Source organism: Gobius niger (genome assembly GCF_951799975.1).
Source record: "Gobius niger genome assembly, chromosome: 9".
Classification (NCBI taxonomy): domain Eukaryota; kingdom Metazoa; phylum Chordata; class Actinopteri; order Gobiiformes; family Gobiidae; genus Gobius; species Gobius niger.
The window spans coordinates 19,334,899-19,350,611 of NC_136860.1; the positions used below are offsets into that span (position 1 = coordinate 19,334,899).

Consider the following 15,713-nt stretch of genomic DNA (forward strand, 5'->3'; position numbering starts at 1 on the left):
CTCGTCCGGCTCAGTTAGGTTAAGGGAAGTAACAAAAACCAAGATGTAAAATTATTAAATAAAGTTGTAATTTAATAAAAGGAGTGTAAAAGGTAAATTTAACAAAGGAGTAACCAAAATAACCAAACTAAGGCTATTTACAATATTAACAAAGGTTAAAGGGGCTAGATGTAAGTTCGTCATTACATGCTCACTACTGGCACCTCAGGTCATACGTGTAACTGCACCTTCTATATTAAACTCGTGCATCACGGCACTTCGGACCCGAATTAACACCTTTTTGAGTGACAGTGCAGGATTTTAGAGGCAGTTGTGGTGAACAGGTCTAAGCTCATTCTACACATTAGGACATTGCTGGAACATGTAGGGGGAGGAAAATACTTCATTTTAACATTTTTAAACTCCATCTAGTTCCTTTAACCAAAACAAAGTTACTCAAACTAAACAACCAAAATCGTAGTACACAAAAATAAACAAGACGAACAAATTTAGGCCTGACAAACATACAAAACAAAGTCATGACTCAACAAAGCGAGTGAACGTCCCAAAAAGAGACACACCTGAACTAAGATAAGATAAGATAGCCTTTATTGATCTTGCAATGGAGACATTTATTTGTTACATTCAGCTCTTAGAAACACTCAGTGTGCAAATAGGCAGGAAATGTCAGAAAAAAAACAATTAAATAGTAAATAGTGGTATCTTGCACACTAACGACAAAACGAGTGGTCCTGTACACAAAGTCTTTAATGACACAAAGGCACACGACACAGCACAAAATGGCATACTGGCCACAAAGACCAGCGGCCCAAATGTCCTGAAGTGTGGCCTTTTAAAGGCGTGGCTGCAACAGGTGGTTGATCAGGGGCCAGGTGTTCAGATGCCGCACCAATCAGGACCAGGGACGAGCAGCCAACCACAACCGAGCTCGAAACCAGTCCTCCAATTGCAGGTCAGAGCTCGCACAGCCAGGTTTCCATGGAGGGAAAGCCAACATTAACCACACACACACAACCTAATACAAAAAGGAAGGAGCCTGTTTGCTTGGGGCTCTAACAGCCTTTTCCAAAACAGAATTAACAACAGGTTTATAACAACTTGGATGCAAATCACTTTTTTTCATGGTATAAATCAACTTGTTTACCTATAAACTCTTTATACCAATAAAACTTTAACTAACTGTGATCCATGTATTAAGTGTAGGGCCCAGCCATCACAGAAAAAAACCCCAAAACAATCTGTTCAAAATTAATGCCAAATTTAAACCGGTGAAGATGCATGTTTCCAACTTGTAAATCCAAGTGTAACCAATAGGACAATGTGATGCCTGACAGCAACAATAGCAGCAGTAATCCATCCTGCACCACACAGAGCAGTCATCCTTATCTTCTCTCCAGCTGTTCCACATATAGGCCATGCTCTCATGTACACACCAGCTAAAACTGTGACATAGAGCCGACTGACTTATTATTACCGGTTGACTGATTGACTGACTGGTGATTTGAATATTTGATCTAGGTTTGGTACCACAATAGGGTTGTGCGATATGCCAAAAAACAGTAAAAGCCATCTGCTGCATCCAAAACGTCACAATTCAGTGTAATTGGTTAAATTCCTGCCACTCACTCAGAGCATGACGTGACGTGAGTGGGCAAAAGTGAGCGTAGGCAGAGAAGCAGTGAATGGCGATATTACGATCGCTTCGAAATAGCAGATCCAGATCAACCACCAGATCATTCGTGTAATCGATTTGTTTTATATAGCTGTACAAACCTGCCAATTTGTCTTTACACAATGGAAGATCATCCTAAAGCATAGCATTCACGCCCCACAGACCTCACATTTTACAGGTCTATTGTGTATTGTTTGCCGTCTTAGTAACAGCAGCAAATGCAGAAGAAAGCGGATTACGACAAACGGACACTTTTATGCTAAATTGTGTGTCATGTAAAGTGCCACAAGTTCTGGATTCCTAGCCTTGCAGTTTTACAAGTCCGACACCAGATTACTGCCTGCCATTACACACATACTAAGCCTTTAAAACCCTCTTAGCATCAAGGATAGAGAGTGGATCAGAAAAGTGTGAGAAAAAGGATGAACCAAAGTGGCAAATGAATTTTACACAAATCAATAGGCTGCATAAAGCATATTGTACTCCCAACAAAACCTCCTTACTCCTTACAGCTTCAGCAAGCCGTGCAGTTAAATGTAGTTCACTGTGTCAAGCTCTACTGAAATATTAACACAAGAGCAGCTAAGGGGAGTGTGGATTCTCTAGAATGGCTTTTGAATCATCAGAAGGCAATTTTGTTTATATCTTTGCGTCTATTGCAAACGGTACAATTGGCTTTTCTTTTCAAAGACTCTAGCAATAGACCGACAGAGTGTGACATTTGTGTTTAGTGTCATGTGAGTAAGCACAGCTGCTGCCAGTTGTAGCATGTGTTTATATGCTTGGTCTTTTTTTTTTTTGCCTGCAAGTCTGTGACCTACTCTTCCTTCACAAGACTGGACACAAGATTTTTACTGAATGTAAATATACTGTGGCTATTTGCCGTCATGTGTCAGATTGCTTTATGACTTAAATACAGGTTGTAATAGTTTACTGTTCATTTTGTATGTTACCAGAAAGCTTCTTTTTACTCTTCTGTGCTTGAAGTGCACATTCAAAGTTGCACTATTTAATAAGGCAGCCTTTTATAACAAGAAAAGGAATAGCAAGGTTTATTATTAACACACACACACGGAATATCCACCTTATTTTAGTTTAGTATTATGACATATACCCTTGTTTCCAACTTTCCTTTTCTACACAGACCACAGTCTCCAGTCTGAGTAACTAATTGACTAATGAGGCTGAATTTGAAGTCTATTCCAAAGATCCTTTGATGCAGCATTTGGAAGATTTTGATAGTAGCCTACTATCAGTCCAGGCTCTCGTGATGACTTTGTGTTGGTAACGTGACCAATAGTAGGATTGCTCTAATCTCTATTTTGCATTCAAATGTTGTTAACTCTAAGATTTTCTTGTTTTCTGCCACTAACCCGTGACTCTCATTTGAACTAAATAAGCACTCAGCCATATTGCTTTTTGCCTGAGAATCTCCCTCTGTGTGGAAGACATAACCTATTTATTATGCTCTCGAAAATCTCACCAAGAATATCATTTGATTTTAATGATATTTTTGGATAAATATGCAGAGAAGATAAAATGTTAAAAATTAAAGTGATCCTAAATAGAAGGGACAGACGCTGAGAGCTGTGTGATGTTATATTCACATCAGCATCCTTCATCCCCCCATCTCCTCGCTCCACGCTCTCTCTCCCCGTCTCGCGTGCTGATCGAGGTAATTCTAGCAGCACTCTCTCGTCTCAATCTCACTGTCTCTGTAGCGCTCTGTGGAAGCGCAGGGCTGCATGGGCAGGGGATGAACAGGGCTTTTGAACCAGGGGGCTGTCCTGGGTGACTGATGTCCAGACGGAGCAGTGGTGATGGGGTGCTCCGCCAGTGCCGTGGTGGTGGATGGGCTGCGGACCGTGCTGGAGAGGAACTGTACTGGATACATGTGTAAAGAGGCAGGAGAGCAGTCGGGACAGTCCGAGGCAGAGAGGGCGCTGAGCCGCAGAGAGTCCAGGGTCCTGCCCGCGCCCAGAGTACTTAAGGTGTGTGAGAGGGTGTACCATTTACAGTCTGTGAGAGGTCGAGCAGATGGGGAAGAAATGCACAATAGAAAGTTGTGTTTTCTGAAATTTGGTTCATGTGTCTTTAGGGAATGATTTACTAGAGGACTAAATTATGATGTATTAATGATGTCACCACACAACTTTTTTTTTATAACTTCACTTCACTATATCTCTATGTCCTTGAATACCAGGTTTCCCATCTTTCTCTTTCTATAGTTGTGAATTATATACCAACATTTGGAAAGAAATGCTATGTACCATATGCACAAAATATGTTTATATATATATATATATATGTATATTTTTATTATTATTTTTAGGTTTTGGAGTGTCTTGTTTCTCTTTAAGTCTAGAACTGTAATTCATTTCAAATTAGGAGAGCAAAGTGCTTGAATATCTAAAAAAAAAAAAAGTATTACAAAAATATAATTGTGATATTCAAACCACTTTAAATATTGTGCAACTCGATCGAAAAATGTGCCATCTCTATATTTCTAGTTTGTTTCTATTTTCGCATGGAAGCAACAATTAAGCATCCCCCACACGTTCCGGAGACAGTGCTGATAGTCTGTGGTTGTTAACTGAATAAAATGTAGGGCAGTAGGAGAGCTGCCAGGCAGATCTTCCCTCTCTCGCTGCAATGGGTTAAATCCGGTGTGTGTGCGTCTGTGTGCGTGTGCATATGTGTGACTGTGTGTGTGCGGGGTGACAGTGCGCTCTGTGTCCTCTCTGAATCAATCACGCCTCTTCATCTGTACAGCGGCGGGGGCTTGGCAGGGCTCCGTACCAGCTTGTCTCCCCCTCGTGTGTTGTGTTTACTGTGCGTTTCTCATCAGATTCGGAGCAGTGGCACATGGGACAGTGCCCAGTGCTGTGGTTAAAAGCGGGGAATTGGGTCAAGGGCATGCTGCTCGCTTCCCGGTGGCCTCGGTCTGGGATGGTCTTATGAAGATGACTGGGGTTGCTAATCCTCACTCAGCTTTTACAGTCTCAGATCAATAGGGCAAGTGCAACAAAGTAGTTTTTCTAGCCCATAACTGAAGCAGTGACAGTACTATATTAGATTGGCCTCTACAATATACTGCATCCTTGACCTCTATATTCTCTATATTTAAATGAAGATAGTTTAATTATTTATAGTTCATTTTGGTTGGGATAGTGCATGTCGATGAATACACGTGACATATGCCACACCGGATTGTACACATGAGCTCATTTGCATCATTGTCCAGTATTTGCATGCAATCTCTCCTCCACACTCACCAGGGCGCAGACGCTGGGTTTAAGGCGAAAGAATTGTCCAGCATGACACAACTACAGTATGCACTGACGACCTGAGTTGTGATATCTGCTAAAAAAATACATCAGGCTTTCAACCATCACAGTATTTTATTTTTTGAGATGCAAGAGTAGTACCATTATTATAAGATTCTGTAATGTAGATATTGAGTTTGCTGGTATAACGAAACTGCATTATACAATATATTTTGCACTCCTAATTCACACTTTTTGGAGTACCTTAGTATTTGCTTTTTTTACACCTTTTGTTTGAAGCGGTTTACGTTTCTTTCCTTCCTGGATTTGTGGAAATGGCTGAAGCCAACAGTGATATTAATGTGACGGCAGCAAAGACGTCTGTGCCAGAGTTTATCAGTGAAGGGCTCGAATAAGGAAAGCACTAGATAACGGTTTGGACACAGATGAAAGCAGCCTGAATTGAGTGACGGTAAAGTTCCAGTAAGTTACTTTCTCCGCTTACAGTGGACGTTTTCGATGCTGTAGTTTAATACCGAGCTCCAACTAATTTTGTTGAGACATAATGAAATGCTTTGATGAGATATGTAATGTGGTCGGATAATACTTCTGTGCTTTCTGGTGTTTATGACTATAGACTGAGCATTTTCCTCTGAACTGAATAATTAAGGATATTTATCAAATATGTTGGATACTGTTAATTGTTGTGCTTAGTTGTTATTACCTTTTTGAATCCATTCTGCAAAGTCTCTCACTGTTACCCCATGGCATGCAGAGCATGTAAGGAAGTGCACTTAAGGGTGTTTTTTTTGGCATTGTTAAAAGCTGTATAAACCCACATTCCAGGCCAAATTCCTCTGTGAATTGTCGTCAATACGATGCTGTCAGTGCTCCACCTTCCTCTCAGCTCCTAATGGGTTCACAGTCGTACTCCCATATGTTTCTCTTGGCTGTACCTCCCACTTTTCTTTAAGAAGAGCTTCATTTGTCATTATACAATTGTGTAGATCAGGTGTAGGGTTAGCCCTGAGCCGCTGCGACTCTGCGCGGCGCCACCGAGGGGCCAACCCTGCTTGCATCTTTCTTAGTTTTCCTTCCTCACTCTGCAGCCGTCTTGTTGGCTAGGAGGAGTTTGAGACGTCACTGACCGTATGTAGCAATCTGTTAGCGCTGGCTGCTGCATGGAACATTATCTGCAGCACTCTGGCTCCTAATCCGCCCTGCACAGATTTTCCAGTTGTTCAGTGCAGCCATAATATATTGAACACACTATAGTTGCATTTTAACTTAAGGTTATGTTCATCAATAAAGTGTCTGACATTTTTACAGACAAGACGGCAGAAGTTTAGACGCCTTCTTTATTTACAGGTGATTCCTATATTTGTAAAATGTGCCCTGAACTGAACTTGATGGTCAGGAATACATTGGAAATCTAATTCAAAATACTCTCAATACTTGTCAAAATACATATATGTCTTCCTTTCTAATTGTATCCTGTTTTGCTGTGCCATTGTTTTGCTTCTAAATACAGCATGTGCAAAAGACATTATTTGATTGTAATGTGAGAGTTGCTCGCTTGTTTGTATGACGGGGTGGTGGCGGGTTGGAGAGGGGTGGGCTGTGTTTTTAGAAATTCCTGGTTACACCCAGTTTTGCTATGTTCAATCTGCAAAGGCCCAGTGATTACATCAAATCATTATTATGTAATCTCGAAATCCTGCTCATACTCCAGTGCTTTTGTAATTGTATTATGACGTAGGTGCTTTCAATAAATTGTATGTGCTCAGGTCGTCACACTGGGTTATTGGTTAATATTCTGTTCATTTTTGAGGCAGGAATGTACAACGTCTGCCATGATATGGAAGAGATCCAGTTTGTGTTCTCAGCACTCAAGCAGAAAATTATAAAATGGTTCATTGTTAACAACATGATGTAAAACATACCTTAAAGGAACAGGGCACCGTTTTTACATACTGAGATCTGTTCTTACCTGAGCTTAGACGAGTTGATGCGTACCTGTCTGGTCTTTGTGAGTGCGCTCAGTCACGCAAAAAGTTGTTAGCATTTAGCCTCTTTTCCTCTCCTTCCATGTTATTGTTGTTGATTCAATTGTTGACATTGACAGTTTGTTTTAATCAACAAGTCTTCTGCCACGGCCTGCAGCAGTAATAGACTTTGTTGGACTTAAGAGAAAAGGTAGTGGTTATTGGTTTGTAGTCTTAGTAGTTTAATGTGAAGTTCATTAAAAAGATCTAACTATACGTTACTGAACGAGTACAACTAGTATGTAGTATCTAGTTTGTGGCTCTTTTGAACCAGCGTGTTGACCCCTGAGGTTGATCCCTGTTACTGTTTACTCTTAGGTCCTCTTGGCATTTTGGGATATTAAAGCGATTGTCTGTAAGATTGCCCCACCTCATTCCCTGAGGAAAGGTTGTCTCATTGGTCCCTGCATTTCAGCACTTTTTATATCACTTTACATTACAACATTTAGACTTAAAGACTATCACTTTAATTTTGACATATGTTTGACAAACCACATTCTCTGCCGTATAATGCACCTGAGCCTGACCCTGTAGTTTTGAATTGGTCATGAGTGGATATTAATAAAAAATAAACTCTGTAAACTATTCCGGGCAATGAATGAGATCAATGCCATTTCAAAAACACATGCAAATTTGATAAAAGTGTTTTTTTTCTCCACAGGTTATGAGTCATTATGTGAGTCTTGTCTCCAATTGCAAATCAGTTCATATGAGTCACCTCAACTCACACCGCCGTAAAGTTCAAATACACAGTTTGATTGTACATACCTTTTAACAACAGTCATAAAACATGCTCAGTCTTGTCAGTTATTCAGCACACCAAATAACCAAATGTTGAAAATGAAGCAAGCTTTACTTCGATCGATGTAAAAAAACAAAAAAAAACAAAAAAACAAGAAGAAGCTCTAGTCTTGTCTCTCATCTTGTGACAAGCCCAGCTGGGATACTGACCTGTAGTGCTCCTTTCTAAGTTTGGGACAGGAGTGAAAAGATAACATCCTCCCCTGGTGTGGCCCTCTCAGGAATCCACAGGTCAGACCCAATCCTGAGGTGGGTCGTCTGGGGCTGGGACAGGCTGGAATGCCCCTCGAGCAGTTGCATCAACAAGGCGAGCGGCAAAGGCAGAGCCGTATCAATTACTAAGACCTCAAAAATGTCCGACAGTCACAAGGCGCTATGGGACACTTTCTGTAGGTGGATGACGTCAGAGTTGTGAGAGTGTGATAATATTGTTGAGTAATGATGAGATTTGTCTCTTGCGAGAATAAGTACAACATGAATAGACTCCCTCAGGTAGCAAATAGTGAAAAAAAACAACAAGCTATCCGTGTATTTATCTAAGAACATGTGATTCTTGTGTTAGTCTGGCGTTTATCAATTTCTCATGTTAATTGCCTCTGGACGTATTCAAAAAAAGCATGCAAAGTGAACTGAAGCTTGATGTAAATAAATCACATATGATTTCAAGTATTTCTTTCAAAATTATACACTAATTTATTACACTTTGAGCAAAAGAGAAGAGAATATGGACAGGACAGATGGCCTGCTCGTGACTTTGTTGGCAGAGTGAGTAATGCACAATGGGTACAATAGTCATGGTTTGTAGATGTGGACATAAAACCATTGGCAATCATTAACCAGCAAAATGAACAGCAGCAATTTCTAGTGGCATTTTCCTTCATATCTTTACAACTACAGCTACTGCTACCTTCTTGACAGGTTCTAGTCAGCTGTCACAGTATTAGTATACCAGTCAAAGTTTATTATTATTCCCGCATCTTCTACTTTTTTGATGATCAAACTTCCTCCACCTCTTGCCCCCTGACCGCCGTGTGGCCTGTGTCTTATCTCAGCTGTCCCTCTCTGTCCCCTCTGCCCAGACTGTACTTCTTGGAAGAATGGCCCTCTTTAGTTGTCTGTGTCCCAGTGCAGGTGGACAAGTGCGCTGTTATCCGACTCCTGTCTGTGTCAGGACCGACTCCCCCGGGCTGCACAGCTGAGAGGGGGCGGGGCCTCGATCTCTCATTCTGGGTGTGCGCCTACTCCCTTCAGATAGGGCTTTGGTCTAGTGGAGGAAGCCTGTGAGGAAGAACTTTCAAACAAACTTCAAGGAGCAGTTTGGGGTTTTTTTCTGACATGCTTGTGTTTGCTTTCGGGTTTGGATTTATTTTGAGGACAGCGCACCGCGAGCGTTGACAATGCAAGGAAGAGCGAATAAAGCCAAAAAGGAGTTGGTGATAGAGAGCCCGCGTCAATACAAGAACTCACCCATTCGTGAAGCAGAGGAGGATGCAGTACCGCAGGTTGTAGCACTTCAAATACTGTTTTACAATATGTACTTTAGGATTGTTCTTTTGAAGCGGCTTGACGTTTACAGATTGTAAAAGTTTATAAGAGTTCAAAATGTCCAGAGAGTCATTTGTGCTTTTGTCATCTCTTTTATTAAACGTCAAAGTGCCAAGTTAGCAGTAAGAATGGTTGGACTTTGAATACCTGCAGAGGTGTAACCTGTAGTTTGCATAGTTCATATAATTTTCGCATGGGACACACACTTGTAAAATGTCAGGCACAAAAGTCAGTTTCGGCTATGCTTTTAATTTGTGTTTTGATGTGTTTCCAAAGAGACTGTGGGGCAACAGTTTTTTCTGAATGCTTTAGTGCACCTACATCAATGTAAAAAAAAAAAAAATGAATGCATGCTAAACAAAGAAGATGATTCAAATTTGTAGCACTTGAGCAGCTCAGATCTCTGCCAGGGCACTGTCCATGAACCTGAAAGTACCCAAGTGCATACATTGACTTGAGTAACAGTTTTTTTTAGAGTAGTTTGTGGTTGTCGGAGGGGCTGATGGCACAGATTGGCAGCCTCACTTACCTCTCTCCCCAGGACAGCTGTGGCTGTTTAATGTTTCTGTGAAATAATCTTTATTAAAGGAATAGGCCACCGTTTTTACATACTGAGATATGTTCGTACCTTAGCTTTGACGAGTTCTTTAGGACCTGTCTGGTCTTCCCTCGTGCCTTCAATCACGTAAACACAGCGCAGACGGCGTTAGCATTTAGCCTCTCCCTCTCTCCACTATAGCTCCAAAACAGGTCAAGATAGAAGCTACCAAGCTCTTCCACGTTTTCCCTATTTAAATATGATTACGTGAAGTGTTACACTACAAAGTATAATTAGACAAAATTAAACAATGTGGATTTTCTAAGCGGATAAAAGGGGGAACTATATTGTAAGGCGTAATAATACCAGGAGTAGTTTGGCATCCACACAGTAAAGTGAAGATTACTGCGCAGTAATCTTTACTGGGCGGATTTCGAACTACCTGGTATTACTACGCCTTACAATATAGTTCCCCCTTTTATCCGCTTAGAAAATCCACATTGTTTAATTTTGTCTAATTATACTTTGTAGTGTAACACTTCACGTAACCATATTTAAATAGGGAAAACGTGGAAGAGCTTGGTAGCTTCTATCTTGACCTGTTTTGGAGCTATAGAGGAGAGCAGGAGAGGCTAAATGCTAACGCCGTCTGCACCGTGTTTTCGTGATTGAACGCACGGGGAAGATCAGACAGGTCCTAAAGAACTCGTCAAAGCTAAGGTAAGAACATATCTCAGTATGTAAAAACGGTGGCCTATTCCTTTAAGTCTTCATGACATTTAGTGCCACTGGAAATCCGCAACCCTTCATGTTTTTTACATTTTGCTATGTTACAGCCTTCTTTTTTTTTTATTCCTCCCATCAATCTGTACACAAGACTCCAGAATGAAAAAGTGAAAAAAGTCGTCTTTAGATTTTTTTCCAAATTAACTTCTTACCCTCCGCCTGAACCGAGCACATTTTCTCCAGTTCAGCTTTACCCAAATCTAAAAGCTTCTCGACTGGAGAGCAACAGTGCAATACCTCATTTGAAAGCTAAGGCCTACAGAAGTAAGTGATCCTAACTTTTTTGTTTTTTGACGTGTTTTTGTCACTTTTGTGGCTTCTTTGTTGCTTTATTTTTGCGTTCCCAGTAAAAAAAAAAAAGTGTTTTGTCATTTTTTTTGGTAACATTTTTGTTGCATTTTTGTCCAATTTTTGTTGCATTTTCATCTTCGTTTTCGTTGCTATTTTGAAGTTTTTAGATTTGGGTAAAGCCAAACTGGAGAAAAGGGCTTGGTTCAGGTGGGGGTCAAGAGGTTAACTAAAGAAAAAAATAACAACTGAAAACACATCACCTTTGGCAGCAAGTTTTCTTGGGTACGATGCTACACTGCATGGTCTGCATTTGAGTTAGATGGGGTGCCCAGTTTTTGTTTTTTTCAGGTCTTTCCAGAGCTTCTCAGTCGGGTTCAAGTCTGGGCTCTGTCCGGGCCACTCAAGGACATTCACAGACTTCTCCTTAAGCCACACCTTTGTTGTCTTGGCTGTGCTTCGGGTCATTGTCCTGTTGGCAGGTGAACCTGAACCGTCGCCCCAGTCTGAGATCATGAGCGCTCTGGAGGAGGTTTTCACCCAGGATGTCTCTGTACATTTGCTACATCTCTATCCTTCCTGGCACTGAAAACATCCCCACGAAATGACGCTGCCACCACGACCATGCTTCACTGTAGGGCTGGTCTAGCTATACCTCAAAATATTACTTTAGACTGGATCCAGATGAAAGTGTTTCATGAGGTTGTTTCCCAATTTCTGTATTTTCCTACTACAAGTGTGTTGAAGGACTGGGTTGTGTTATCAGTTGGTATAGGCACAACACAGCATCATTGTTCAGTGCTGAGAGCTCAGTGATGGGAGGATTGCAACTTAACAGCTGCTGCTTCACTGGACACAGGGAGTACCCGAGATTTATAGCGCGGTTTGATGCTCAGTGCAGGGATTGTTGACTTAAGTTTAATAATGCTTTTGATGTGTGTCAAGATTCAAGTTGGTTTGGCTCTTGTAGCAGCACCATTATGATGAGGAACAAGGATAAAATCAAACCCATGAATATGTTACTATCACTGTATTCTAAAATCAGAAAAAAAGAAAAAAATGCCACCTTTTGGTTGTCTCGTAGTCATTCTTCCATTTCGAAATACAGTAATTGAAGAAATAATGATCAAAATACTAACCGTGATCAAAGTCACTGTAACATTGGTCTGTTCAGCTTTATTGTTAATGCTATATAAAGCACAATGGAGTCTGATTGCAGGTTTACCAAAGGATAAAGACACCAAATCTCAATGTGCACCCTATCATACTTTACTATAACTATAGAATTTATGTTTTTTTAAGCTATTGTGATGAAATAGTGATAACAGACGTTTTCCTCTGCACATTAGGACAACATTGATTGTCAATTCCTAAAGAAAGATGGCAGTGAGTTAACCATCAGTGTTATTATTATCATTAACGTTGTTATTAGGTCTTTGAGATGTGAAGATATTGAGCAGATTACTAAAGACACAGTCAGTCACCTATTCTTTTTTCCTTATCTCGTTGACTCCTTTGTCCGTTGTGTCTGTTGTGACACCAATCTGTCTAAAATCTGTCGCTAAAACTATGTATTTCAGGCTCTGATAACGTGTGAACAAACTGTTGCTCACTTCTGCGATGACTAAAGTGGGATGATAATGTCAAAACCACCTCGGCCACAGACACAGTGGCACCATTAGCTCTTCCTTGTCCTTGAAACTGATACAAGCGTCTTCTGCGTCTCCCAGTGTCGTCTGTGCGACTGTTATTAACTATGTTGCTAGCACTTTGTATTTAAGCCCTTCTTTTTCCATGACTTCACTGACATCATGCGAGTAATATCAATCCCAGATGTGTCACTGTACATTGTGCACTTAGCAACTTTAGATTTATGCTCCATCATCTGCATGTGTTAAAAGCCCGCCTTCCATCTATTGGTGACTGTCTTTAAGCCGGGTATGTGTCAGTGATACAGAGAGCTTTAGTGGGTCATTTGCATTGAGTGAGCAAATGTGTACATTTTTTTTTTTTTTTCATTTATTTACCATATTATATTTATTTGAGTTGTAAACACTCCTCAAGGGGTCACAAGCTAGTCTAGTGAATACTGTAAAAAAGGGGTGGGTTTCAGAAGTGGGGACCCCGAGTAAGACTTGGACACTGGAAAGAACGGGCCTGACCGATATCTGGCCAATATTTGGGTGTTTTCAATATTGGGTATTGGCCAATCTCTGGCTCTTCCTAGGCCTCAGGGGGGCGGAGAAACATTGCGATGTCACAAGTTTGTACAACAGTGTGTTTTATGTTGTAGACGTTTGTTTATAAGAGATAGAGACTTGCTGTTTTTTGTTTTGGAATCGGATTTTTGTCTTTCAAACAAGCTCCCTCTGAAGAGCCAACTGCAAGTTTAGAAGCATAGGACATAGGATTATAGACGAGACATTTTTCAAAATATTGGCCAAATGTATCAGCGGTGCATCGGCATCAGCAAATTAATTGAAAGATAAAAAATAAATAAAAATGTGTCAAATTAAATATACAGTATTTTTAATATATATTTAATATTTTATATTAATATATAATGCAGTATATCGGCTATCGGCCATGCCAACCCCCTTTATATCAAACCCCAAAAATCCATATCGGTCGGGCCCTACTGGAAAGCATTTGACTAATTGTAGAGGGCCTAATGTGAAAAGCAAGTCTGTCTTCTGTTGACCATGACCCATTCTTGTCTTTGTAAAATGGGCTAAGCTTTTTTTCCGTGATATCTTTTCATCATTGTTTGTATTTTTTTATTGTAATGAATCAGAGCCGGATTTTCCTACACGCAGATTATGCAAGTTGCGTAGGGCCCGCTCTGCCGCAAGGGCCCCGCATCTCAGTCAAATTACGGTGTTGTTTCGCTGATTAATGAGCGCGTTGTTACGGCAACAGGCTGTCTGACAGGCAGCGCTCACTCATGAGCAGGAGAGACCTACCACCCTCCCAACGCGTGAGCGCTTCTTCACTCGCGTCTCCACACGGTCTGTCTCCCGGTGTTCGCCTCGCCTCATGCTCGCATCCTGCGCGGCTTTCTCCCGTCTCCCGGCCCAATGTTTCGGACTGGGGCTGCATCGACCACACACTCATTTGAACTATCTTCTTGATGTTTCGAGTAGAGTATCAGACCTGTTAGGTGAATAGAAATGTTTTCATGCACTCCGCCACCTAGTTGAATCAACACGGTTCCCATGAGCACAGTTTGCCTACTTTCAGTAACTCTAGCTCTCAGAATGTGCTTGATCTAAAACTTATTCTCAGTGGTAAAATAAAAAATATAACCGTCAGGTGCAGGTTTCAGTTAGTTGTAAGTCAGTGGTTCCCAAACTGGGTCAGGGACCAGCGGTGAGAGAATGTGACCTTTTATCATTTACTGTTTTAAAAAGTGGGGGAAATAGACTAGTGTCGTCCTAAACCCCAGTCTGACAGTGGCTTAGTGGTTAGTGGTTGTCACGCAGCGGGGCAGGGCCGTAATTGAGGTTATGTTCCACTTCTGCCCTGCACTTCTGCACAACTTTAACTGTTTTTGACCGTAAATGGACTCGCTCTTCGTCAAATAGCCTTTTGATGCGTACTGTAGGGCCCCCGAGTGGATTTTTGCTCAGGGCCCCAGAAGGCCCAGCGCCGGCTCTGTAATGGGTAAAGTGGCAATGTTTTCTATGTGCTTGTCTTGATTTTGCGTTGATTTATTCCGAATGTTCTTAATTCTTCTTGCCCCTCGCAAACCTTTTTTTTTTCTTGTACTAACCAGAGGCATGTGTCCACAGGTGAAGCCAAAGGTGATCGAGCCTCTGGACTATGAGAATGTGCTGGTGCAGAGGAAAACCCAGATCCTCAGTGATGTCCTACGGGACATGCTGCAGTTCCCTCTGGAGGACTTTGAAGTGAGTCCAACAATCTATCTCCTAAATTACCCTCACATTTCATACATTTCCACAACAGGCCTGAAAAGAGTTTATCCTTTGCCCCAGAGAGGATTGTGCATTGTTTCAAAGTGAATATTGTAATTGCCCCTCTCAGTTTGCACGCTTGTTGCATTTATTAGTCTTTTGTTGTGGTTTCCGCTGCCCGGGCATTTCCAGTGTTGTGAGAGCAGGGTGAGGTTTGACTGTATATTTGTAAGCCAGAGGCAGGTCAGAGGCCATCTGTTTATTAGGCTCCAGTGTTATGACAGAGCATGTGTTATCGCCCTCCATATTACACAGTGCAAACCTCACACCGGGATGGGAATGGCCAAATGGAAATCTGCAGTGAGGAAGTCCAGTGTGACCCTGAAGCACTGTCCCACGATCCTCATGTAACTGTAACTGGCAGTACTCTTACTACTTTTGTTTTTCAACACGCTTATGTCTGTTGTGGTCTCGAAGTAATTGATTTGAATTTCATAGGAAGTGACTTACGAAGAGGCATTAATTCCATGTGTCTGTGAGCACACACTTTTTTTTTTCTTCCCTAAATTGTTACCTCACTGATATAAAACTATGATGCTTGTCCCTGGGGAAGCAATAATTCATGTATATTAAAGCAACAGTGTGGTAACAAAGAAAAAAAGTCTTCTGTCATGCCACATTGTACAGTGGCTACACAGTGTCACTTCTTGTCAAGAGCGAACAGCTGGTGCTCAGTGGCAGCCGCCTTGACTTTGTGCCTTTGTGCTCGACTCCCTTCACCCTGCTACATACCACTGCACACGCATATAACAGAGGGGTCTGGTAGTCGGGGGCGACAGGTGACTGCGCCTCAGAATA

General features: G+C 41.4%; 1 protein-coding gene across 6 annotated transcripts in view; it reads left to right on the forward strand.

Moving 5' to 3' along the window:
* Positions 1–15,713, forward strand: part of LOC306967403 (dedicator of cytokinesis protein 9-like) — a 60,763-nt gene that overhangs the window by 16,972 nt on the left and 28,078 nt on the right. For 3 of the 6 annotated variants that reach the window (XM_079562413.1, XM_079562416.1, XM_079562414.1), the window contains exon 2: positions 14,733–14,849. In XM_079562413.1, the coding sequence (XP_079418539.1) occupies positions 14,733–14,849 (117 nt within the window). Of the gene's footprint in view, positions 1–3,372; positions 3,664–9,092; positions 9,287–14,732; positions 14,850–15,713 lie in introns of those variants that run through there. The other 3 variants (XM_079562411.1, XM_079562412.1, XM_079562415.1) reach the window with 2 other exon arrangements.